Genomic DNA, 27,114 nt, shown 5'->3' with positions numbered 1-27,114 from the left:
TCTCCCTCCTAGATTTTTTACCATAGTGTGTATTGCCGGCTGATACTTTACATAGTTTTTCTCCCTTATCTATTCATTGACTATTCTCTGTTTCACTTATCTCTGCTTCTATAAGACATACAACAATGCCTAATGCAGAGTAGGTGCTCAGAAAATAGTGTTGAATGAATGAATGCATAAATCTACTCTTATTTTCAAATGACAGTGCTTCAGTTAGTTAAAAATAGCTTTTGTGTCTTATCTGTGGGTCTTCTCTTCTCTAGGCAGAATCTTCTTTGTTCCTTCAGCCAGTCTTCAAAGACATTGAAGAATAAACCTCACCGTTACGAATACATTGTCTTCCTTTCACTAAATTAGAAAATAATTGAGTACTTCCCATGTACTACACAGACCTGTACACACATATTGCAGATGAGACACTGTGCTAGGATCTGGGAATTGCAGTGAAAAAGAGAACCAAAGTCATTCTATGGGAGTGGGACACAGACAGTAATCAACAACAGAAGTCATTTCAGAGAACAAGTGCTATAAAGAAAATGCACAATGTTTGTTGGCTGTGGCACATTAAATGGGGTTTAACTGTAATCTGAGACCTGAATGGCAAGAAGAAGCCAGCCGCTAAAGAAGCATCCCAGGAGGAAGGCACAGCAAGTACAGAGGCTTTGGGGGGAGGCACATGTTTCAGCAGTGCTCTCAGTCAGAGCCTCTGAGAAGGACAAGGAGAAAAACCACTGTCACCTCCTTTGTTAGACATTTTACCTGCATCCACATGGCCTAAGATCAAATTAGTTCGCGGTAACTATATCACCCTATTGAAGCCTTTTCCTCCTGAGTTAAATCTTGCCCTGTCCAATATTTGTAACATGTTGGTAGCTGGAATTTAGGTGTGGAAGAGTGATTTGGATGAACATAAGTTGAATTTCTTTTCATGAACCCTTAGCCATAACAACTTCAATCATTCAATCAAAACACTTGTCAGCAGAGTGGAGGAACTTGTTGGTTTTCCAACCACTGCAATACTGGTTCCTTGTTCCAGTTGGCATCTTGTCTTCCATGCCTAAGGGAAAAAATTCTGGAGGAGGCTAGAGCTAGAACGTGGTGGGCTGCTACTGTTTGGGGCCAGCAGCCATCTTGGTTTTCCGTTGAAGTAGCTCAGTAAAGACAGCTCTTTCTTGCTTCTTGGGACCCTGTGTTTCCAGTGGTGGGCTCACAGGACAAGGAGCTGTTCCCAGATCAGAAGCTAATATACTTTGCCAATTCAGTTCTCCCCTCTGGGCCTCAGTTTCTCCATATTGTAATGTAGGGTTTGGGTCTGAGAGTTTTGAGATCCTTTGAAACTTCATTAAGAAAGAGAATTTTATTACTACTTTATTAAAAATAAAACTTTTTCTTATAGCTTCTTAATAACCTTCAGATTTTATGCTTTCATTGATGTGGACACTTGTTTCCAAATTAATAAAAACAAAATGCTGAGTTTGCACTAGGAGGGCAGGGTTTATAGGACCAAATCAGATGCTGAAATTGACAAGAACACAGATTTGAGCTGTGAGGTTGGGCACCAAAAGAAATAGGGTCCAGGGCAGTGACAGGAGCCCCCAGAGCATATTGACTGGCTGCTGTCTTTGCGATGGACTTCACAGAATCCGAGATCTGTTTATTCAGGTCAACTTTATTAGAACAATCTTCAAGCCATGACCTATCCCTTGGACAGCCCATCTGTACACCGCAGCTTCCACATGGGCAGGGATAGGGTTCTGGCGAGAGGGTGGTCCTTGTATTCACACAGACCCTGGTTCAAGCTACTGCCATTCATTCATCCAATGCCGTCTTTCCTTCATCTGACAAATGTGAGTGATGCATTGAAATTGAATTGATCAGTGGATAAAACAGACAAGGTCTCTGCTCATGGAGCTTACATTCTAGCTGGGGAAGTGCACAAAACAGGAATCAACCAAATACATTTCTGAGCACAAGCTGAGGTAAGAGCTCTGAAGGAAAGTCACAGGCTCTCTGATGGAGAATAACCGTGCAGTTTCAGGGTAGTTAATTCCCCTCTCTGAGCCTCCTCCTCCTTTTGTAGGAGTTAACTAGGATAACATGTAAAGTGACAGGTACAGACATTGGAATACACTGGGTGCACAATAAATGTGTATTACAGCTGCTGATGCTAAAGTTAGCTCCCTGAAGATAAATGAGGGGAAAAATTGATTTTCTTTCCCATGTCTCAGAGTTTCCTTTAATTCTTTGTATGTGTATGTGTATGTGCGTGTTCCTGTGTGCATGTGTGTCTTCCAGTTCCAAGGAGGGTTTTGGGTCAGTGGAGAAGGTCGTGCTGCTCACATTTCTCTCAGCGGTTATCCTGATGGCCATCTTGGGGAACCTGCTGGTGATGGTGGCTGTGTGCAGGGACAGGCAGCTCAGGTGAGTAGCAGGAGGAAACCTCAGGAGGAAACCGGGGTAGAGTTCTAGGATCTCCCTGGACAGCAGGGGTCTGAACTATGAATTCCTTTATAATTGTAATTATGAAAGGGAAATGATGTTGTGAAATAGAACAGGGAAAAATCACACATAATTTCCCATGACTAACATAACCAATGTAAGCACTTACATGCAATCTCTGTCCCATCTTTTTTCTTGTGTTCAACTTCGGGTTTTGGGGGTGGGGGAGGGTTGGTAATAGGTGTGATCACTATATATATACATACAATTGTTGAGGACATATCTAATCTAACCCCCCCACTTCATCAGTGGTTCAGAAAAAGGGTGGCTGCCCAGTGACTGATCTAGTATTTAAATGTGTGTTTTCTGCTCTTTCCACTTCATGAGTCTCAACCCAGCCGCACTTAAAATCATCTGAAGACCTTTTGAAAACTGCTGATGTGTAGTGTAAATATGTCCCATATAGTATTTGGAGCATACTACTAAATAGTTATTCGTTGTTTTTTTGAAATTGAGATTTAACTAGGAGTCCTCTATTTTATCTCAAACCCTGGGGGCGGGGTGCCTGGATGGGTTAGTCACCCAAAGTCTCTGAACTAGTTGATCTGGGAAGAGACATGGGCATTAATATTTATAAAAATTCACCAGGCGATTCTAGGGTTCAGCCTGGATCGAGAGCCACCAGGCCATAAGGGGGCATAAAAGATGCAGTCCTGCGTGCTCTGTGGCCTTCCTCTCTAAGCAAGGCATGCACGAATCCAGGGATGATGCAAAGAAAGTGTAAAAGCACAATTCTGACCGGTGTCACAAATGTGAGGCACACAGTAATCAATCTCAGAGAGGAAAACAGTAGAATTTGACACCATTTGTGAGGAGGGCCCTTTGGGAGGGTCCCCTGAGAGTAACCAAACCATGGCCTCAAGGGAAGGATGGATGTGGAGAGAGAACAGCCTGTGTAGAGGCCCTAGGGAGGGGTTCCATGCATGGGGGCTCAAATCAGGCCCGTGTGGCCTCAGGGAAGAAGATGGGAGGGATTTGGGTGCAAGGGGGTCTGGAGAAGTCAGGGGCGGCTGGACCGTGCACGCTGTGTGGCGGAAGGGAAAGGGGGTCTTACAGAATGCACTGGACAGTTGACTTTCCTTTCCTTTGTCTCTCTCCCTTCTTTCTTTGTTTCCCTCTCCTCCTTTTTTCTCTCCTCCTTTTTTCTCTCCTGCTCCTTTCTCTCCCCTTTTCCTTTGTTCCTCCCCCTGCCTCCTCCCTTATTTTTTTTCACTCACAGGAAGATAAAAACCAATTACTTCATTGTATCTCTCGCCTTTGTGGATCTTCTGGTTTCGGTGCTGGTGATGCCCTTTGGTGCCATCGAGCTGGTTCAAGACATCTGGGTTTATGGGGAGATGTTTTGCCTCGTCCGGACATCTCTAGACGTCCTGCTCACGACGGCATCAATTTTTCACCTGTGCTGCATTTCTCTGGATAGGTAAGGGCAGGGCAATGTGCACAGCGGAGCTCCATGCTGGGCACAAGGACCTGAGGGCTATTGGACCACACCTTTTTTTCTTCCCTAGTTCATTAGAAGCGATGAATCTCAGAGTGATAGATCTGGCTACTCACTGGTTTCCCCACTCTCTAGTCTCTGCAGAGGGCTCCTTTTTAGTCAGGCCCTCTCTGAGGTCCTGCAGACGCCGAGGTTTGTAAGGCTTAGAACCTGCCTGTGGGGAGCTCACAATCTAGACAGTGACAGGTAGTGGCAATCAGATTCACTGTAGAGCTCTACATTTTTATTCGGATGGCATGAACAAAACTCTGAGGGAGTAAGAATTAACACACCTGCCCCGTAGGCAGCAGGGCTGGTTCAGAATGATAGTCTGATGTTTGAACATGACCTCCTCCCCAAAAATGTGTCTGTATCATGATTTTATGTGCATGCAACCTGGAGAATCTTTTCCAGAAAGTTAATTGTAAAATCCCCAATAATTGCTTGTTTGGGGGATGTGGAGCTAACATTTAATTCTTTTGCAGAATTTTGTTCTTTTTCTTCACATTTGACTTCAGCAGGCCTAATGATTTCTATCTTTGCCTTCTTTGTTTGCGATGTATATTTATTAGTTGTATTAGGACTTTTTATTTTCCAATTCCTGTGTGTTTATATTCAGTAATAAAAGCAAAATGCAGTTTATTTATTTATTTTTTTTAAAGATTTTATTTATTTATTTGAGAGAGAGAGAATGAGAGACAGAGAGCATGAGGAGGAAGGTCAGAGGGAGAAGCAGACTCCCTGCTGAACAGGGAGCCCGATGCGGGACTCAATCCTGGGACTCCAGGATCATGACCTGAGCCGAAGGCAGTTGCTTAACCAACTGAGCCACCCAGGCGCCCCAGAAAATGCAGTTTAAAGGTCAGATAATTACAGGATCATAGACCGACATCATGGTATTCGTATCTTAGGGGTAGTTCGCAAAAGAAAGTGTGGTGTGGAAGTCACATGTTATCAGAATGAGCAGGGACAAGTTTTTTGTTTTTTTTTTTTATCTCTGGAAGAGTCCAACAGACCCAGTTTCTCCTCCAGTCTAGGGATAGTCACTGTTTCTTTAATAGTGGGACAGGAAAAGCAGTTGACTAAAATTAGAGATTGTGACGTATCTAAAATATGTGTCTTTAAACACGAAAATCAGAGTCTGTCCAGAGAATTACTCACAATGGGGAAGGTCTTGAGGGCCTGGAACCAGCTGCAGGAACAGTGGATTCATCTCCTATCTCATGGGACAGGTGCTTATTGATGGGAATGGCAAGCATAATGGCCAGCTCTGCTTAAATTGTGTGAACTCTTTCTCTCTCTTGCTCTACCAAGAACACATAGTTGAATGTGCTGAAGTTAAATGCACATATAATGAGACTCTCTAGCTATAGATAGTGACACTGGTAAAACTGAGCTGTTGGTTGGCAGCCAGACCCATAGCATGTCATAGTGTGAAATTTGTGTTTATTAGCTTATTTACAACAATCTGACTTCAGTACATGAAAGACTTACAGGCAGTCACTATATACTGTATGGAAGTTCGCATGAGAAGAAATGAAATGTCAGGGAGTAAAAAATGCATGGAAATCTTGCGGGGTAGCCTGCCTATGATCACTGCCAAAATGAGTGCCAAGACAAAGTATTATAGGAACTTGGAGAAGGCAAAACTGAGGGGATCATGGCAACTGGAGTTAACCTTCAGTTTGGGGGAAAAGCAAAGGGAAGAAAAAGAGCTGAGTAGTGAGTGAAGAATGGGGGAGACATGTAGAATCATCTTCCTGATTTGGAAAATTTACTCTGAGCAGTCCTGAGGAAAGGACTGCAGGTTACCTAGGGAGATTTGGCTTCAGAGTTCCAGATTAACAATCAGGTTCTTTTGAAATCATGAAATTGTCCCCAGGTAGGCAGGAGCTGTCATGAAGCAGTATAGACTGGTCATTAAGAACCATCTGCCTTAGAACGGAAGAGATTTGGGTTCAAATCCCAGCTCTGCCAATGTTCAGCTCTGAGAATAGTGGTAAGTTATTAAGCTTTTCTGAGTCTCAGTTTTCTCATCTCTAAAAATGGGGGAAATAGCATCTATTTTATAGGATTGCAGTTAGGATTAAGTCAGATAGTTCATCGAAGGCATGGCATTGGCCCCACTAGGCACCGTACAAAATGCTAGTGGATGTTCATTTCAGTTCCTGCAACTATCCATGCACTTCATGATACTTCTGAACTTGGACCTCCTCAGTGAATAGCTGCTCCAGCAGATGCATCATCCAGAAATCAGGTAGTTATTCTTAATGTGGCCTTTCCTTATCCCCTGCATTTAAACAATAAGTCCTACTGATTTTCCTTCCTAAACAGATCCAACTCTGTTTCTCTCCATCTTTATTATCCTGGTCCAAACTAATGTCATCTCTTGCATAAGCCACTTCAGCAACCTCCTAATTGTTCTCCGCACATCTACTTTATCCTCCTCCAATCTGCTTGCCCGTTACAAGATCTCATTGCCAGAGCCAACGATGCAACTTTGATCTTGTTGCTCCTTTGCCTGAAACCCTTCAATGGCTGTCATCGTACTGAAGATCAAGACCAGACTCCTTGACCTGTAGGGTTTTGTGCCATCTGTCTCCTGTCTGTGTCTCCAGCCTCACTTGATGCCCTTCACCAGCCTCACTCCCTGGGCTGCAAGCTGTCTTGGCCTTCTTTCTCTCTCCAGTGCTGGGCTCAGCCATCCCAGGACCTTCGCTCCACCGTCTGCCTGGAAAGCTTCTTTGCCCCCTCCTCTCCTGCCGGTCTTTCAGATTTTAGCTCAGTCCTTTCCTCCTTCCAGAAGCTGGCTCTGACCTCATCAAACCAATTCTCCTTTGTAAAATTTAGTGCAATTGTGATTTAAATCAATTCTTTGACTTTTTTTTTTTTGCATTTATACTCTTTTTATTGAAGTATAATTAACATACTGTGTTATATTACTTTCAGGTGTACACACAGTGCTTCCAACAATTCTATATATTACCTAATGCTCACCGCGATAAGTATAGTGACCATCTGTCACCCTACAGCGTTATTACAATTTTATTGACTATATTCCCTATGCCGTACTTTTCATCTCTGTGATTTATTCATTTTGTAACTGGAAGTTTGTACCTCTTATTCTTCTTTATCTATTTCACTCATTCCCCCCCCCCCCCAACACACACTTATTCTCTGGCAACTCCCTGTTTGTTCTCTGTATTTAAGAGTCTGGGGGTTTTTTGCCTCCTTTTTTGTTGGTTTGTTTGTTCTTTTGTTTTGTTTCTTATATTCCACTCATATGTGGACTATCTCCCCTGATGGGAGAAAGTGCAAGGATATGAATAAGGACAGGGTCCCACCCTCATGGAACTTACCTTTTTAATGGGGAAATTAACAATTAGCCAGTAATTACATAAATATTGATTTAGGTATTTGGGAAACACTGTTCAACAAATGGGGTGTTCAGTACACCCTCTTTTTGAGGGAATTCTCTCAAAAATTCTCTTTTTGTGCCACCACTAGCTCCATTTCCTTCTCTGATAATGGACATCAAAACATCTGATACCATAAATAAGATGGAGTCAGATGGTTTCGTTTGGTTTGTTTTCCTTAGGGAGCCTGGGAAATTTGCCAGTTGTCTCTAGCATCTCCTGTCCCTACAGTGATATTCTCATTGGGATGGAAGGTCCACCCTGAACTTGACAACACAACATCTTAGCCTGGAAGAGTATGCTTTTATTTATCATCTAGCTTCTGTTTTTCTCTGTCCCACCCAGCCTGACAGTTGGGCTGGGCTGGGCTGGGCTGGGCCAGAGCACAGAGTGAGTGTGTCAGTGAGATGTGATTCCTGGCAAGATGTTTTGTCTTCCTCTCTGGAGCTACCATGAGTCTGTGGGGACAACTGATCTAGAGTAGTGCTTCCCAGACAAGAACGCTCACTGTGATTCTTAATCTCACCCAGATGGCAGACCTTTGGATCAAAGCAAGATGTAGGACTCTATTAATATTATAAAATGCTTTTTTCCCACGGCAGTGCTCCATCCACTGTGCTTCCTGGTGCTTGGAGAATTGAATCCTATTAATAAAAGTTTATTGCCTTGTTAAAAATTATTTCCAAAGCATAATTAAACGACATGCATCATATAGTATGGTCATGGGAGACCAGAAAACTGCATTAAAAGCATTATGTACTAGTACAGTTGATTATTTTGAATCTAAGGTTCTGTGGTGAATGAAAACCACCAAGTATCTGTCATAGAGTACTAGTTTTAATCCAGCCACTAAAAACCATGGGAAATAGTTATGTGTGTTGTCCTAGAAAGATATCACTGGTGTGTTATTTGGGGGGAAAAAAAGTGTCAGATTTCAATGTTCAGAATAATTCCACTTCTGTAAAATAAATATAGAGATGTTTGTATCTAGGTGTACCTGAGTGAGTGTGAGACAGGCAGAGACAGAAAGAGAGAGAGAGAGGTTGATTATGAATAAAATTGCACCAAACCATTAACAACAGTTATATGGGGGGCAGTTGGGAGTGGTCCTGGCGAGACTGGATAACCCGTTGGATTGGGGTCGAGAGAGACATCACTCTTACTAACTTCTAAAATATGTTTTAAACTTCAGTTTTCCCTTTGCTAGATGTTGACACTTCTTGAACGTAGGAGTATCCATGATAGCCTTTGGCTGACATGATAGCCTTAGACCAGCACATTCTCAAGTCACTGAGAACATTCTGACATTAGTCTAGGAGTTCCCTCTGAGGGCTGAGCAAGGCAGAGAGCACAGACATCTTTTTGGCCAACGTGTCCCCTCTGCTTTCTCACAGGATGACCTGGATTCACCCTGGGTGGGAGCCCTCACCTTCTCCCAGGGTCAGCACACTCTTCCTCCCCTCTGACCCTCCCCTCCATCTTCCTTGGTCCCACCCCAGGTCATGACCTTCCGCCTGACCCACTGCAGCAGCCTCTTTTCTAATCATCACAGCTTTTAACGAGCATGAGAGTAATACCTGAGCATTGTAAAAAAAAAAAAAAAAAAAAAAAAAAAAAGCCATCAGTTTACAAGTAGAACATAAAAAGGTCTCCATTCTCCCTCTGCACCTCCACAGCTGTAAGCCCTAGAGATAACCACCGTAAATGGTAGCTTCCTGCCAGTTCCAGTCATTTTATATACAAGAAGCAGACTTCAGTGAATATATTTTTAGTTTACTCAAATGGATTTATGTTTTAAATAAGCCTTTGAAAAGGGCTTTCCCTGTATATATCCCAATGAATTTCCTGGATGTAGTGTTTTGACCAACTTGCTTCTCAGATGATACATTGGTAAGATCTTTTTCAGCAGCGTGTGACAGAAAATAAATGGATTGGTTCAGGTAGCTAAAAAGCCCGGCTTCAGACATGGCTCTCTGCAGGGTTTGAGCAATGCCATCTAGGCTCGCTCCCTCCCTCTGTCTCTGTCTCCCTCTCCTTCTTGTCTCTGCCTCTCTTCTTTCTTCTGTCTCTTCCTTCTCTTTCTGTCTATCTCCCTTTCTGTCTCTGTACACTTCTCTGTGTTCCTCTCTTTATATCTGTCCTCTCTGTCCCTATGCTGTGTTCTTAGTGGATTCAGTCTTGGGGCGGGGGGTGGTTAGAAAAATGAGCCTAAAACCATCCTTAACTCATGAGTCCACAGGATAAGACACCTAAATACTCTTTCTCATGGAAGAACTTTGATTGCCTTTGCTTGAGTCACTCTCATCTTGACCAGTCACCATGGTGGGATGACCAATCATGGTTGCTGGGCAGAGGTGAGGGGCCACGACTGTCAGCTTTACTAGAAGCATATGGCACAGGAGAACAGCAGTTCCCTCTGGAGGAGGGATGTTGGGCAGACAAGAACAACAGACATCAGCTTCTTTTAGGCTGGCCGAGGGACGTGCAGATATCTTTATGGAGCCTCCACAACAAGACAAAGGTTTGCTATTCCCACCTCTTCTTGTTTTAGACCAAACATCCCTAGATCCTTCCACAGGCTCTATAGGTCAGACATGTTAGACTTTTAACCATTTTGATCCCCGTTCCCTCATCAGTGCTGTCCTTTGTCGTATTTGGCATCAAATGCAAGCCCCTTTAAAATCTTCCACTTCACTCAGTATACCATTCTCTACGGCATTGCAAGATTTCCTGGTTGATACCAAATTGTCACCCTTTCCCTTGGCAACCCAAGAACTTGACGTGTTTTATCTGCACAAACTCTTCCAACCATTTCTCAGTCACAGATTTTCTTTTAAAGCAAGTTTACTTGTTAAACATATGATTTTGACTCAAAGGTTGCATATTTCATCCTGCGCTAGAGATAAAGTGTCTGCACTTCTTAATGATCTCCCTGCGGCACCACTCAACTTTGTAACATATACGTGAAAAGTGTCTGTCACTGTGAATTTGTGTCACACAGCTATATTTGTATTCCCGATGGGATTAAAATGTGCATCTGTAAGGAAAGCGTATTATGTTTCTTGTTCTCACATACTCTTTGAGGCCTGGTTCATGCTTTGTACATAATAGTAACATTTGTTGAGTGAATCTCATGCTAGAGGATATGAACTCTTTTTTTTTTTTTTTTAAGATTTTATTTATTTATTTGACAGAGAGAGACACAGCGAGAGAAGGAACACAAGCAGGGGGAGTGGGAGAGGGAGAAGCAGGCTTCCCGCGGAGCGGGGAGGCCGATGCAGGACTCGATCCCAGGACCCCGGGATCATGACCTGAGCCGAAGGCAGACGCTTAACGACTGAGCCACCCAGGCGCCCCATTTATTTTTATATTCATTTCATCAAATATGTATTGAGCACTTACTAATTGCTAGGAGCTGAGCAGAGCAGTGGAAGTGCAGTGGCGAACAACCAGAAAAAGCTCTGAATCACAGATTTTTTAGCCTAGTGGGGAATACAAGTAGTAAATAAGGAATTATGGTAAAATGGTGGTCACTGAAATCAAAGAGAACTTGGCCTCCAAAGCAGGGGAAGCTCTGGGAGGAAGTAATGGTGAGGCTGGGATCTGTGGAATATGCAGATGTCAGTAGGTAAAGGGGAAGAAGAGGAGGCATGGGGAAAGGAGGTTCCAGAAAACAGCATGTGCAAAGTCCCAGAGATTTCTCAGTGACACTTTATCAACTATTGGCTAAATTCTTACCTTGTGTTTCAGTGCTTTTCCCAACTTGTCCTCAGTCTGTTTTTCCTACCTCAGCTCCCATCCACGAGGGATCCGTTACCATATCCTGAGTATGATACATTTCCTCATAGTCCCACGTTGCTGCCTGTATCTTGCGTTCCTTTTCTTTTCCTGATGAACACTCACCTTTCAATATCCAGACAAGATGTGTCACCTTCTCTACCAACTGGTCAGGCTTCAGTCCCGAAGATTTGTTGTTTCTTCCTCTGGGGGCCCATAGAATGTTAAGTATCAGTTATCATTTACCTTAATCATTGGCTTATGTCCTTCTCACCCTAGACTAGAAGCTCCTTGAGGGTCAGCCTTCAACTCACCTGTGCTGTGCTCTTCTGGTCAGTCCCCAGTAGCTGCTCCAGGCACATTTAGCTGATGCTCTGAGATGTGATTTGTGGTTGCCTGGGCAGACTTTGGTGTTCATTTTCCTACCCTTCTAGAACGTGCAATGTAGCAGATAGTTAAGAACGAGGTCTGGGGTGCTAGACTACCTGGATTCAATCCCGGCTGGAGCAGTTATCAATTGTATAATCTTGAGAAGTTGCCTAAATTTTCTGGGTTTTATCTACTCAGCTGTAACATTGTATTAATAATAGTACCTTCTCTTTGGAGTTTATGAAGAATAAATAGCTGAGTGCATGCAGAGAACATAAATCCGTTCATGGTACCTAATAAGGATTCAATAAATGTTAGCCACGGTATCGTTCCATTATTGTTTTCCTTTTCAAATGCAAATTTCTACTGGTTGTTGTGGGTGCCTTCCCAGACACTGGTAGCTGCCTTTTCCTTTGTGTTGAATGACTGAGTGTCCTTCAAGTAGAGCCCCTCAGCCTGCCAGCACTGGGCATCTCCCCCATTCCCTTTGGAGAGCTTACCCATTCAGTGGCTTCAGCAGCAACTCTGCTCTCTTCTCTCCTGCAGTCTTGTCCCATGCTGGGCTCTGGGGTCCTGTCTCTACCTGCCTGTTCAGCATCTTGCCTTAAGCTTCTGTCTCTCTTCTTAATTTCCTAATTTCCAGTGTGCTCAAAGTGCAAATTTCCATCATAAACTAAGATCCTCTTCTACTTTGTACATCAAAGGTGCATCTGTTAGTCATCTTTTAGTCATTTAAATGTAATTTTTTGAGGTCATCTTTGACTTATCTATCATGACCGGCTGGATGCCAAATCATAGATGTATTTTCATAAATATCTTTCTGATCCATCTTCCTCCTCTTCACTCCTCTTCCCCCTCCCATTTCTTGATTGTTGCAGTTTTAGTTATTATTCCTGTATATTATCTTATTTTTCAGGTGTATCTTTAAATTATTTAAATATATTTGAATTTTTTCCATGTGTCCCTAGCTCAAAAACTTACAGGGCACAGCATATTCTCCTTCCTCTTCCTAAATAGGGTTGCTTTGGTCTAAACTTGCCCATTTATTTATCAGCATTACCAGAGCATGGACTTTGGCAGATATGGGTTTAAGTCCCAGTTTTACTGTATCCTGGCCGTATGATATTGGGCAAGTGGATTGAACTCTCTGGGGCTCAGTTGCCTCATATTTAAAGTGTGGATAATGAGTGGTGCCTGGGTGGCCCTTGATTTTGGCTCGGGTCATGATTTCAGGGTCGTGATCTCCAGCCTCGCAACGGGCTCTGCGCTCTTCTCCCTCTGCGTCCTGCCCCCCAAAAAAAAGAAAAGAAGAGGGGGAAAAGTGTGGCTAATGAGAGCTCCCTTGTAGAGTTGCTATAGGAATTAGATACAACATAGAATACACCTCCTGCCGCATAGTGTGCCCTCAGTGAGTGGGCGTCACGTCTAGTAGGAATAGTGGCAGTTGTAGGAGAGAGAAGAAACAGACAATTACGGTACGACTGGAGACGTGCTGTGTCACAGGCACAAAGTACTGTGAAAAACCAGGCCGGAGATGGGGAACCGATTCCAGAAAGAACTCTCTCCTAGTGTTTTTTGGGGGGGGTACAAAGAACTTTCAAGGCGATAGGACCCTTGAGCTGAGTCTGGAAGCATAGGTGGGATAGTCATCCAGTGTCTGCTGGAAGATTGATCAATCCATACATGTCCTAAAATATACCTTAGGAACTTTTGTGTGTGTCCAGTAAACCCTGCCAGGGTGTTTTCAGATGACAGTGTTGGCAGATTATCCCTTTTTCTTTAGTCTATAATAACTCAATGAGACCCCTTCCTAGACAGCTGATATTCCCTTTCTTGTAAGTTTTCTAATCTCGAAGGTACAGAAGAATGTTTAACAGAGAGGAGCACAGTAAGCATTAATCTGCAGATTGCACAAGGGGTTATGGCTCCTGCAGAAGCCCAGTCTGATGCCCTTCAGATCTCTGATGGAAAGGCATCTCTTCCTCTCCCCCCACCCCCACAATTTTTTCTTCCTGGAACCCAAGTTCTCCCTCTGCTCTTGGCTACATTCTCAGTCCCCCTTCATGTCCCTGGCTCCTGATGAATCCCTGCTGGGGTCTTCTTCACTGATCGTCCAGGTGACTGGTCACTTGCCAAGCCTCTTGGGGAGCATAAGGAAAGCCCTTTAGCTCTTCTTGAAGCTGCTGCTGCTTCTCCATCTCTTCAAAGGGGAACCAGAGCAACTGGAATATTACAAAACCAGTTACTGCAAGGAGAAAGACAAATCTCTTTATCCAGAGCTCTGCCACAAAATGTTTGGCTAAATCCCCCTACTGGAGGGAGGACTGATATCCAGCCAATGAACCCCACAGATAAACCAGACTATATATTACTTGTTTACTTGTTGTGGTTTTCTATATAACATCTGCCCCCAAACTTAATGGCTTGAACAACAATGTATTATTATTAGATCTCACAATTCTGTGCATCAGGAATTTGGGCTTGGCTAAAGTCTCTTGATGATGTTTAGCTGGAGACTGGACTAGCCTGGAGGGTCCAAGGCAATTTATCACATGCATGGCACCTTGGTGAGGTCATTTGGAAAGCTGGGCTCAGCTGGGCTCTTCTCCCTGTCCACGTGGTCCCAGGTCTTTATATATGATCTCATATTAATACATGTTAGATTTCTTACATGACAGCTCATGACTCTGAGAAACCAAGAGTCCTCTTAAAAATTAGTCTTGGAACTGGCATATAATACTTCCTCATGAACTCTTGGTCACAGCAGTCAAAAGGCAGCCCAGATCCACGGGAAGGGGCAGACTCTCCACCTATGGATGGGAAGTGTCAAAGAACTCATGGCCTTCTTTAATCCAACACAATTACAACTTCTTACAAAAACTGAGATGTTTCACACATAAGAAAACAGACCCAAAGACACCAAATGATTTGTCAAATGTTGGAAGGAATATCCATGAAAGAGTTGAAACTAGAACTGATTTTCTTGCCAAAGGCAAAATTCCCCCTTGTAACTAATAAATTTACTGATTCAGTGGAGCTCTTTATCCCCTTAGTCCAAAGTCCTGAAGACCATTAGCTTGTGTTTTGTGAATTAGGAATTGTAGGGGGAAAAATCTGTGGTGAAAGGTTTGTTTTCCTGATTCCATTGCAGTACTTGGGTCTTAGCAGGCAGGTGCTACTTCATCTCTCTCGCTTGTGGTTTAATGTTTCTTTCTTTAGTTGATCTTGATTAGACATTTGGTCTCAGTGACCATCTAGGATGTTGTCTTTGATCATTTCAGGTAGGAGGACTGGGCCTGGATTAAGTCCATAAGAGAATACTACGCATAATCAAATTTATTGCTTGCAATGGTCTCAGTGTTTCCATTCACCTTTAGGGACCAACTCATCTTTAGGGACCAACTCATTCACCATTTTGTTTCTTATAACTGACTACTAGGAGAGATACTGAACCAGGTGACTTCCATTTTATTAAATAATTTAAAGCCCCTGATTCCAAAATGAATTTGAATCTATTTGAATTCATATATCAATATATATCCATCCATATATATATACATATATATATCCTCTGATTGTTTACATATCTATGTATACTTATATATACTTACATGCTTAGATATTAGATATATACATAAAAGATCAGAAGGAATAGAGATAAAAATAATAACTATTATTTATTAATCTTTATGTGCCAGGAAAACATTAAAACATTATTTCATCAGTTCTCACCGTCAATCAGGGAGGTGGACACAATGTTTCCCATATTACACATGAGGAAACTGGATCATGGAGACGTCACATAACTGATCCTGAGACCACAGAGCTAATAAATGGTTAAGGCAGGGAGACTTGATACCCAGATCAAGACATAAAGTTGACTGCTAAAATCACCTCTAATTCTGAGAATCTAAGGTTCCAAGTTATTCTCCTTGCTCCTTCTGCTTTCCCTGTGGCTGGATGGCAGGAAGTGAGGGGGAAGAATTTTCCTTAATTGCAGGACGAGTGGGGAAGAGATTAGCATGGAGCCTAAAATACATGACTGTCTTGTAAGAGTTGTCAAAGTAAATTGGTCCCCAGAGACATTTAAAAGCAATTTGATCACACATTTACACATGGCTGCAGTTAGGGAAGCTGGTGGCTGGTCTATCAAAGGGGATTTTAATGGAGTTTTATAAGCAATAGTTTGAAATGTTTTTGCATGAGACATTTCTTTGCAAAAACCCATGCCACATCTTAGTTAATCCGGGCCATCTGGAACCTCACTTGTCACTTGAACATTCATTTAACCACTTTGTAAAAGTTTTCTGATTAAAGAGGAATGGGACTTGTCCAAAGGAAGTCTAGAGAACAGATCTTGCAGATAAGTCTATTCCTGAGATGAGAAAAAACTGCTTTCCCTGATGAACACTGTCCACCCAGCTTATGAACCAACAATCCTTTCTCTTGAATTTGTTGTAATTCGGCTTCTTTAGCGGAGCATGTAGCAATGTTGATTGCAATGGACATTTTCCAGTTCAAAAAACTTTTGGTGACTCATCCTGGCATAGCATGCAAGAACCTCTGAGACTGTGGTTCTCAGAGTCCCCAAACCACCACCAGCAGCGTCACCCAGGACCATAACAGAAATGCGAATTCTTGGACCCCATTCCAGATCTTCCAGCAACCTGTTTCAGCAAACCCTCCAGGTGATTCTATTGCATGCTACAGTTTGAGAACCACTGCCCTTCAGCCAGCCTTTTTAGACGTATTTTTTTCTACTTCCTTACAAACACTCTGTGGTCCAGCTAATTTGTACTCTTTTTTAAGTTTATAAGGCTATGTAGATACATGGATATAGATTTATGGATTTATTATATATATAATTTCTGTCTCCTGGCCTTTGTCCATGCTGTTTATAGTACATGGATTACACTTTCTCCTCTACCATCTTTACCCTGGCTCTGGTGTCCACCTTTCTCCACACTTGTTGGAGAAAACCTTTCCATCCCTCTACTAAACAGGACCCTTACATCCCAAAAACTTGGTCCCACATTGTAATGGAATTTATTTGAAATGGTAATGACTAAGGGTTTGTTATTTATTCAACCCATTCTGTGAGCATCCACTCTATCTAGCATTGTAGGAGGCATTGGGGATATAACGGTAAATGAGGCAAACATTTTTGGAACTTATAAATCAGGTAAGGTGGACTTTTCTCGCCTCCGGTCATAGATCTTAGCTCTTTGAGGGAGTGCAGGTGTCTTGTACTGCTGGGTATCCCCCAGGCTGTACTAAGTTATGGTGAGCAGGGTGGAAAGCAATGTACTGGTCTTCTCTGGTCTGTAGAGAATGCACTGGAGTCTTGTGCTGTCATCCACACTTGTGACATCTACACTTAGGAGGTAATGGCACACTGTAGCATATGCCAAGGACATGGAGCCCCTGCTCTTGGTGCGCTCACCTCCTCTAAAGCAAGCTTTCTCAACCTTACCACTGTGGATGTTGTAAATTAGATGGTTCTTTGTTGGGGAGTGCAGGGCTGTCTTGTCCATGGTGAGACTTGTAGCATCTCTGACCTCTACCCGCTGGTTGCCAATAACATCATCCTTCCCAGCTGTGACAACTAATGTCTCCAGGCATTGCCAAGTACCCCCTTGGTGAGCAAAATCAACCTGGGTTGAATCCAACTGGGTATATGTTTCCTACAGAAAGTAAGACTTTAGAAAAATGTAAAAGCTCTCCTTAGATGTCTGTAGGACCACTATGCAGAAAAAGAATTCGAGACAGAAATGTTTAATTGAGCCAGAGGTTAAAGCTGGAGGTGGCAGAGAATCAACTGTGGAAGGAACTTTCTTAACTTCAGGGTAGTCTTAAGTTTAGAAAGTAGGGCAGTGGGCTGTGGTGAATTCACAGTCCCTTGTACATTCAGACAGGCCTGGATACACTTCATTTTTGAGAGGATTTGGGGGTTTCAGGATTCTGAGGATCCTACAAGTTCTGAGATTCAGCGTTTTGATTGTTTCTAAAGTGGCTTTTAAAGAATTAGAATAATCCCTTGGGGACTTAGGGAAGGTGGCAGAGTGAAGTGATAGTGATGAAGTTGACGTTCTGGCCCTTGAGTTAAACTGCCTGGACTAGATCCCAGCTCAGCTCTTACCTTGGGCACATTCTGAGATTTCTGTGTGTTTGTTTCCTCATCTATATAATGGGTGCCTTCATAGTTCCTGTCTCAAGAGTAGTTGTGAGGACTAAATGAGATAATACAGGGAGAGCCCTTGGTAAGTAAATGTATAGTAACTATTAAGTCAGCTACTTCTGCCTAGTGGTGTTGTTATGTGTGTTTTGGGGGCAGTTCATGAAAGGATAAATATTTTTGTTATTTGCAGGGGTAATATAATTCAAATATAGGAATTAAAAAGCAACCATGACAGGTAACAGTCAAGTTATTAGATTTCTGTTTGGTCCCTAATCAGTAGACAAAGGTTAGAATTTTTAAGGAAACTCCATTAGTCAATTAACACTCGGACTCAATTTTTATTAATCATTTTATTCAGTGATGTTTATCTTCACCTACTTAATTTAGATTCTTGACTGCAGACTTCAAAAGGATGTTTATTTTTCTCGATTCATGGCTAGAAAGCAAAGATTCAAAAGCTATCAGGAAGGATAGAAGCATATACTGTGGCTTATTCAGGGCACCTGCCTCAAGAGTGCCAAAGCCTGGGTAAGAATATTGAACCCATCAGTCAAGTGGCTGGTATGATCTGAGCTCCAAATAAAAGCCTCATATTTTCTACACTTAAAAATCAAATTTTGTCTATCATAAGACAGCATCAGGCTGAATATGATGTAGAGGGGAAGATTCAAGTCCAACAGATATGTAGACAAAATTTGGTATTTTTCTCATTCATCCTTACATATCCCTTGCAACTTAGCCAATACAATTTAAATAAAAATAAAATTCTTCTTTTCCTTTTACTGATTGCTGATTTTTAAAGTAGGAGATAAAGGACTTTTCTCAGGCTTACCCAACCACCCCACATCATGCAAGAGTAACTTTCTACAACTGTCTGTGCAAGAGACCACGGATGCATCCCACCTGAGCCCTTACGGAATGAGCTATCCAAGCAACTTTCTTTCAGACATCCATTGTCCAGCATACTGACTGCATAGGTCAAATGGGGAAAAGATCGATAAAATGTGTATGACATCCACAGTATCCCCCTTGAAGTTGAACTGCAAAAGGAAATCTGCTACCACTATTTACTTCTCTGTGGCAGGAGCTCCTAGTAACCAAGGGTAATGCAAATAAAGTGAGAACATTGGACCAGCAGACCATGGAGAGATCATTTTTTTAAAAAAATAAATCTAATTAACTATTTTTTATTGAAGCATAGTTGAAATACAATATTATATTACTTTTAGATGTATAACATAGTGACTTGAAACTTACATTATGAAATGATCACCACAATAATTCTGGTTATTCCAACCATATATTCCAATATATGGTTATTCCAATATTATTGACCATATTCTCTATGCTGTACTTTACATTCCCATGCCTTATTTTTTTTATAATTGGAAGTTTGTATCCCTTAATCTTCTTCACCTATTTTGCCCATCCTTCCACCCACTTTGAACATGAGGAGATTTTATTGTGCACAGGATATTCATCATGCAATTCATCAGGCGATCACCCTGGCCAAGCAAGACTTAGAAAGACTTTCACAAAAATGTTCTGAGAACCAATATAACTATATATTCTAAAGTCTTCTTCTGTAAATTCTGTTTTCTTCCCAACATGACCCTCTAAATATCTGTATCCACATATGAAAGTTTAAAGACTCTTTGCAGCTAAGATATCCTGCTTCCTCAAACTTACCTCTTGTCCCACAAGTTCCTTAGTTTTGCCTTGTCTTTTGAACTTTTGGATTTCTGTAACATTGGAGATCCAACCAAAATTCCTGAAATCTTGTCTTTGCTTATCATCTGTTTCAACCTCAAAAATCATAAATTATACAGCAAAGACAGGGAAACATCCGTTCTTCACTTAGCCCTCCATCACCTTCTTTGGGATGGTAGATGAAGGGCTGTTATAACTTTGAGCTATGATTTGAAAGTATGTTGAATCAAAGATAGTCTTGCTTAGAACAAAATATCTATGAAGGACATGTCTGACATTCAAAACCATTTTTACTGAGGCAGGAAACTTTGCTGGCAAGAGACTGACTTTAGCCAACTTTGTTAGTTTGCTGGAGCTGTCATAACGAGTACCACAAACTGGGTGCTTGGAGCAGGATATGTGTTGTCTCACAGTTCTGGAAGCTAGAAGTCACGGTGTCAGCAAAGCCAGGCTTCCTCTGAAACCTGTAGGGGAAGGATTTTTCCTTGGTTCTTCTTAGCTTTCGGTGGTTTGCTGGCAGTCTTTGGTGTTCCTTGGCCTGCAGAGTCATCATTCCAATCCTCCATCTCTGAGCATATCTGAATCTGTGTCCAAATTTCCCTTTTCCTAAGGACATCAGCCATATTGGATCAAGGCCCACACTAATGGCCTTATTTTTATTTTATTACCTCTGTGAAGACTCTGTATCCAAATAAGGTTATATTCCAAGGGCCTGAGGGTTAGAACTTCAACATACCTGTTAGGAAAGGGAGAGGGGACACAACTCAATCTGTGACACCAGTTTAAACAAAAAAGGAATTTATTGGAAAGATATGTGGTGACTTACTTAATTGAAGGAAAAGTTGAAGCAAGAAGACCTAAAAAGGCAAGAGCGTGGTTGCCCAACGATCCAAGAAGCAGGCAGGACCTACTCCCAGCCCCACTAGGAGGCTGTTGTATCAAAGGACCTCCACTGACTTCCCCATCTTTGCATCACTCCACATGGCATTCAGAGTCCCAGAAGAAAGTCTGATTGGGTCACTATGTGGCCGGAAAATTTGGGAGCGCCATCATTTCCTCTCCCAACAACACGAAAGCAACAGAGAAGAGATAATTCCCAAAGGCTTTGGGATGCTATTACCAAAAAAAAGGTTGAAGGATGCTAAATGGATAAAACCAAATGTCTAATTTAGACCCTCTAGCAGGAAATGAGGAAGGGAGCACAATTTGAGACTAAAAAATATTTTCATATACTCCAAATTCATGATTAATTCTATGTACATAATAAAACCCTGATGATTATTAATACAGCCATTCAGAAAAATTTGTCATTCTGATATGATTTGCCTTTCTTATAAGTCAAGATCATGGAGGGAATTCCAGCTAATCATGATTCTTTTACTGCACTACCATTAGTTATGTTTTGCTATCATATCAGCTTTATAGATAGAGAAAATGGGTTCCCCAAGTGAGCCTTTCTCCCATTCTTTGGTCTGTTGTTCCTTGTACTCTGATCCAGGTCAGGACACCCGCTTGTGTTGCTGGCCACAGGAAGCCTCCTGGCATGTTATGGTCAGCTGCTCCCTGATGCCTTGGAGGGAAATGTATAATTCTCCCCTCTCAGCTCCTGAGGCACCCACTTCTCATGTTTCGACACTGAGGGGGCTCTCCTTATTCCACCCTCTTTCCCAACTCATCCTACCACCACCTCTTCAAAGAACATAGCCATTGTTATGTTAGTTTTGCTTTGAATTAAGAAAAGAAAAGAAGAGGTGGGAAAAATTAAAGCAGATTGCATAAAACGAGGGATATATGGGGGTGTCTCATCATTAAATGGTATAAAATCTTAAAGAATAGACTTATCACCCAGGCTTTCTGTTTGCACTTATTCTTTGACACTTCCAAAGACAAATAGCTGATAGGTCTACTGGAGTATTTTGCCTGTTGTCAAATTCCCTGAATTGCTGGGCATGGGAGTGGTGATCTCCAAGACTAGAAAGACATGCAAGAAGCAGTCTGGGAGTTAGAGACCAGATCACTGAGTGGAGCAGGTTGCATCTCTATTTAGAGGAAAGAAGAAAGCTAATACATTGGAAGAACATGGACTCAAAAACTGGTAAGCAGTGAGTCCCATGAGGGAGAGCAGACCCAGATAAATGAGGGCGAGGTGGTCTCTACCAGTAGGTAGGACACGATGGAGCAGGGAATATTTGAAACTTTACATTCTTGGCATCAAAGAAACAATTAAATGGCCTAGTCCAGAAGTAATGCATGTCAACCCTGTTTACAACTCCTTGGCCAGACCAGTCACTTGGCTCCATCCAACCACAATGAGGCCAGGAAGTACATGTGCCCAGAAGGGGGAGCTGGACATATTTAGCAAGCAGCTGCAATGACTTCCACTTGTCAAAATACAAACTCCTTCCCCAACAGACTCTGATTCAGGAGATCCTTGGAATCTGCATTTTAAATAGGCCTCCTCAGGTGAGTCTGATGCAGGGGAGAAGAGTGGAGTCTCTGGAACACTGACTTAGAACTTCACCTCAGGATAGCCAGATGACCAAGAGGATGGGGGCAAATCTGAGATCCAGTTCTTAGAGCTCAGATGTAGGGCCAAACCTGGGAGACTTCACCTTGTTATCAAAGGCGGCCACAGATGCCTGGACGCTGTAGTTCAGAGGGCTGGACAGAAGATTCCGAAGTGCCCAGGCATGAAGGTAAGTGTTGGAACCATGCCTGAGACAGAGCAGGCCCCCAGGTGTGTATCAAGATTCTCAGCGACAGGGAGAGGAAGAGAGATACGGGGCCAACTCCAGCCGTGACTCTCAGATGTGATCTAAGGTTGATATTTATGTCTGCAGAACTCATGGGCCAATATCACATCTCCTTATGTAATTCCTTGTTTCTTTCCTCTGTCCTTTCCTGGTGTCATCTTCCCTTCCTCTGTTACCCACTCTCTCTGCTTTCCCCCCATTATTTTCTCTTTTATTCCTTGTTTATTTTTCTTCTTTACTCCCCCCTCCGATTTTCCTCTTTCCCAATATTTCCTCTTCTTACACCCCTTCTCCTCTCTGCTCCTTCTCCACTCTTCTTTCTCCTCAATCATTCTTCCCTCTTTCTCCCTCTCATTCCTCCTTTCCCATGGCACCCACGCCTTCTATTCTCTCTCCAGGTATTATGCCATCTGCTGTCAGCCTCTGGTCTATAGGAACAAGATGACCCCTCTGCGCATCGCATTAATGCTGGGAGGCTGCTGGGTCATCCCTATGTTTATCTCTTTTCTCCCTATAATGCAAGGCTGGAATAATATTGGCATAATTGATTTGGTGAGTACCTCCGCAGACCCTGCTGGTTTACTCTCTGATGAAGTTTATTTGCTTGGGATTCTAAATAAACAAATAATATCAGGTTGGGTGGCTATTCTAAGAAAGATTCTGATAGTGGTTGGAGTGACAGCAGTAACAACAAAAAAAAATGCAAGCTAACATTTTGGAATGTTTGCTGTATGCCAGAAAGGATGCTCAGACTTTACATAGAATCCTGAAAACATCCTTCTCTCATCTCGTCCAGATGGGAAAAGCAAGGTGCAAAAGGGTGAAATAACATGCCCAGTAAATAGCAGAACAGGTACTCAAAGCTTAGCGTTCAGACTACAGAGCCTGAGGTATGTGAGGTGCCCCAAGCGGCCTTCACCTTATCTCATGGCTTCCAGTGACCAGCAGAAAACATGTCACATGGGTGGAGGCTTCCAGAAAATGAAGAGAACTCTGGGCCGGGAGTTGAGAGAACTGGACCGTGAGCCCAGCTCTGTCCCTGACCCTGAAGGACTGCAATGAGAAGGTGCATTGGTCTTCAGTGGAGGAGTGTGTCTTGCAGGGGTGTCGGAGAGCAGCATGTGTGCCAGGCATTTGCCGGCCCCTGTCCAGGTGATCTTCAAGAGTCTTCCGGCTCTGACACACCATGTTGATAGTACCAAAGTTGCAGTGAAGATCAAAAGTTATGGTGGGGTTCACCGGCAGCGAAATCTATTCCCTAAGGTGGTTGTCAGGCAGTCACTTTGCAACGGGGACCATGTTGAGGTAGGAAGGGGACTGGAGATGAGAGATTGAGAGCAGGCTCCAGCCCAACAAGACCAGTTAGAGTAGGAGCTGCCTGTTCTTCTCTCCACCACATTCCCAGCCCCTAATCTTGCCTTGTTCTTTGTCCAGGAAAGGATATCCAAGCCAAGGCTGGGCCAGGATTTGCATGTGGTATGTCAGAACAAGAGTTCCTTGGGCTTCTGAAAGAAATGCTGGGGACAAAGGAGTGGAGAAGTAAAAGGGGATTCATACCAGGGAGACTGTATGGATATTTTCTTGAATCCTATCCTTCTTCTTTCCAACTTCCAATTTCACCATTCTCAAGGGAAATGAAATTCAAGTTTCCGACGACCAGCAGAGTAATAATTATGACCAACCAATGTTGAACACTTACTGTTTGCCGAGTCCAGGTTCACATAATCATCATTTCTGTGAAACCTCACTCAGGCCTCACAACAATGCCATGAGGTTGATCCTATCATTGCCGTCAGGAAACGGAGCATGAGAGAGCTTAAGTTATTAGCTAACGTCAGATTGGCAGGGAGTGGTGGTGACTCTGGCTAAACCCAGGCTTGCTGCATTCCAGAGTCTATGCTCTTAATCTCTGTGCTAAACTTACTCCCTCATGGAGAAGACATTTGGAAGCCTAAGCTTTCGTGCATGGGCACTTTTAAAAAGAGTGCAGCAGTCTTACCTTTGGATATAGAGTTTCTAAGGGAAATTAATTAGAGAATGGAGTTGCTGTGCATTTGTGGAGGGACATAGAGGCATCCCCTCTCTACTTCATGCACCTGGGGAATGGGGCATCTGCTTGCTGTGAACATGCCTAGTATTTGCTCCGTGGTGCTGTGATGGCCTTGCATCTTTCCACTCATCTGCACATTGAATTGGCCTAGAGAGACACTAGCACAACCCATGTGTTCACAATACAGAGGCAGTTGATTCTCACCAGTCGCAGTAAGTACGTTCTATAAAGTTGCCACAAGCGCCGAATTAGCAAATACTCTTTGCTCCTAGGAGAAATACAGGGTTAGGTTCCTGCAGGTTCTGGTCACAATATTTTCATCACCTAGTCAATACATAATATATGCTGCTTGTGAGAGAGGCCCATGAAATGTAAGGTGACAGGTTGATATAAAATAATATATATATTATCATGCATATAATAATATATAATATGCAAACACTGATCAGAAGAAAGCTGGTGTAGCTGTACTGTTATCAGTGATAAAATACATTTAAGGCAAGTCATACTGCTCGAGGTAAAGAGAAATATTTCATTATGAGAAAAAGGTCAATTCAATAGGAAGGTATACAATAATCTTATAATATGCTATGAGATAAGACACTAACACACAAATAAAATACCATACGTGTGTATCATATGTTATTCATACATTTGTTCATGTGTATAGTCACACTGGATGAGGGCTGACCTCAGCAGGGAGGTGTCATTGGATTATACAGCTCTCTTCAGCCAAGGGCTGTTCCTAGGCAGGGCTGATAACTCAGAGCTGTCAGCAGACAGAGTTTATAGTAGGGAGAGAAGTCTTTCAATCTTTAAAAGAGGTTCAGTGCATCACAGTATCTAATACTAGTGAGGCTTATTCCAGGAATGCAACACAATCACTGTAATTCACCATATTAATAAAAGAAAGAGGGAAAACCCACATGATCATCTCTTTACTGCCAAAAATTCATTAACAAAATTCGGTATCCATGATTTTAAAAAATTCTCATCAAACTAAAAATAGAAGAGAGCATCCATAAAAAACTTCCAGCAAGTATCATACTTCATAGTAAAATGTTGAAACTCCCCTCCTAGAACTGAGAATGTAAAATGGTGTCCACTATTACCTCTTCTATTTAGGATTACACTTGAGGTCTTATCAAGTTCAATAATGCAAGAAAAATGGGATTAAGATTGGAAAGGATGAAGTGAAATTTTTATTATTTGGAGATCAGATGGGTACTTACGAAGAAAAGTAATAAGAATCGAGAGACGAAATATTAATAACAATTTAACAGAGTTGCTGGATACGTTGCCATACAAAAAAATTTTCACCGAATTCTACATACCAACAACAAACAATTAGGATTAAGGACTTTAAGGTTGTACCATTTGCAATAGGATAGCAAGTCAAATACTTAGGAATAAATCTGACAAAAGATGTGCAAAACATTTACAGAAAAAAAAGTGTAAAATATTACTGAAATACATTTTAAAAGATTTAAGTAAAGGAAAGAATTGCCATGTTTGTGAAATGGAAGGCTTACCATGGGAAAGAAATCCGTTTTCCTTAATCATTCTACTCTATCTCCAATCAAAATCCCCAAAGATCTGTATGGAAATTGATAAGCTAATTCTAAATTTTATATAGGAAATGCTGAGATGTAAGAACAGTCTTGAAAGAGACGGGCCACAGTTCAAAGACTTTTACTACCAGATATATTGTGTGCAGGCAGAGGGGGAGGGAGGAGACGCTAACTCAGCTCTCAGTTGGGTACAGAGATTGAAGGATGATTTTGTCCCTATGTTATTTCTCCTCTTCCCTGGGGCCTTCAACCCCTTGTGCAGAGACAGTCCCTCTGCCCCCCAGGATGCAATCATATTCCTTTCTACCTTCGTGGTTCTATGTGCTATAGGCTTATTAGGAAAAGAGAACTTGGCTGATAAACCTTCTTCTCTCTTTCCTCCTCTTTTTCCTCTTGTGTTTTCCCCTTCCTTCCTGCCCTTCCTTGTTCCCCTCCTTTTCTTTCTGCCTTCCAATCCCTCCTTTGCTTTTTCATCCTTTTTCTTTTCTCACAATTTTCCTCCTTCCCCTCCTGCTTCTTTCTCTTCACTTTTTCCTTCCCATTCTCCCCTTTCCTCATTTATTCTCTCCCTCCAACTCTCAGATAGAAAAAAGGAAGTTCAACCAGAACTCTAACTCTACGTACTGTATCTTCATGGTCAACAAGCCCTACGCCATCACCTGCTCTGTGGTGGCCTTCTACATCCCATTTCTCCTCATGGTGCTGGCCTATTACCGCATCTACGTCACAGCGAAGGAGCATGCCCACCAGATCCAGATGTTACAACGGGCAGGAGCCTCCTCAGAAGGCAGGTCCCAGCCAGCCGACCAGCACAGCACTCATCGCATGAGGACAGAGACCAAAGCAGCCAAGACCCTGTGCATCATCATGGGTTGCTTCTGCCTCTGCTGGGCTCCATTCTTTGTCACCAATATCGTGGATCCATTCATAGACTACACCGTTCCTGGACAGGTGTGGACCGCTTTCCTCTGGCTTGGTTACATCAACTCTGGGTTGAATCCCTTTCTCTACGCCTTCTTGAATAAGTCTTTTAGACGTGCCTTCCTCATCATCCTCTGCTGTGATGATGAGCGCTACCGAAGACCCTCCATTCTGGGCCAGACTGTCCCCTGTTCAACCACAACCATTAATGGATCCACACATGTGCTAAGGTGAGTGCTTAGGGGCTTGATAGATTTTGTTTATTTGCATGACTCGGAACGGGTACCCCTCCAGTGTTTTGTTTCCAGGGGGTTGTTCTTGAAAACCTGTGCAGTGTTTACAAAGAATAAAGAAAATTCTACTCTCTGGTCATGAAATAGAATAGTGGATAAG

General features: G+C 42.5%; 1 protein-coding gene across 1 annotated transcript in view; it reads left to right on the top strand.

Annotated features, from left to right (window-relative positions):
* LOC118006646 (5-hydroxytryptamine receptor 4) overlaps positions 1-27,114 on the top strand; it is an 89,768-nt gene that overhangs the window by 10,489 nt on the left and 52,165 nt on the right. The window contains exons 2-5 of the mRNA XM_034999362.1: positions 2,296-2,421; positions 3,719-3,919; positions 22,578-22,731; positions 26,383-26,951. Of these exons, the coding sequence (XP_034855253.1) occupies positions 2,296-2,421; positions 3,719-3,919; positions 22,578-22,731; positions 26,383-26,951 (1,050 nt within the window). The remainder of the gene's footprint in view (positions 1-2,295; positions 2,422-3,718; positions 3,920-22,577; positions 22,732-26,382; positions 26,952-27,114) is intronic.

This window comes from Mirounga leonina, unplaced genomic scaffold (genome assembly GCF_011800145.1).
Source record: "Mirounga leonina isolate KUSES-001 unplaced genomic scaffold, KU_Mleo_1.0 Mir_98, whole genome shotgun sequence".
Lineage (NCBI taxonomy): Eukaryota > Metazoa > Chordata > Mammalia > Carnivora > Phocidae > Mirounga > Mirounga leonina.
Note: the sequence above shows the minus strand (reverse complement) of the source record. Positions and strands in the feature narration are given on the sequence as shown.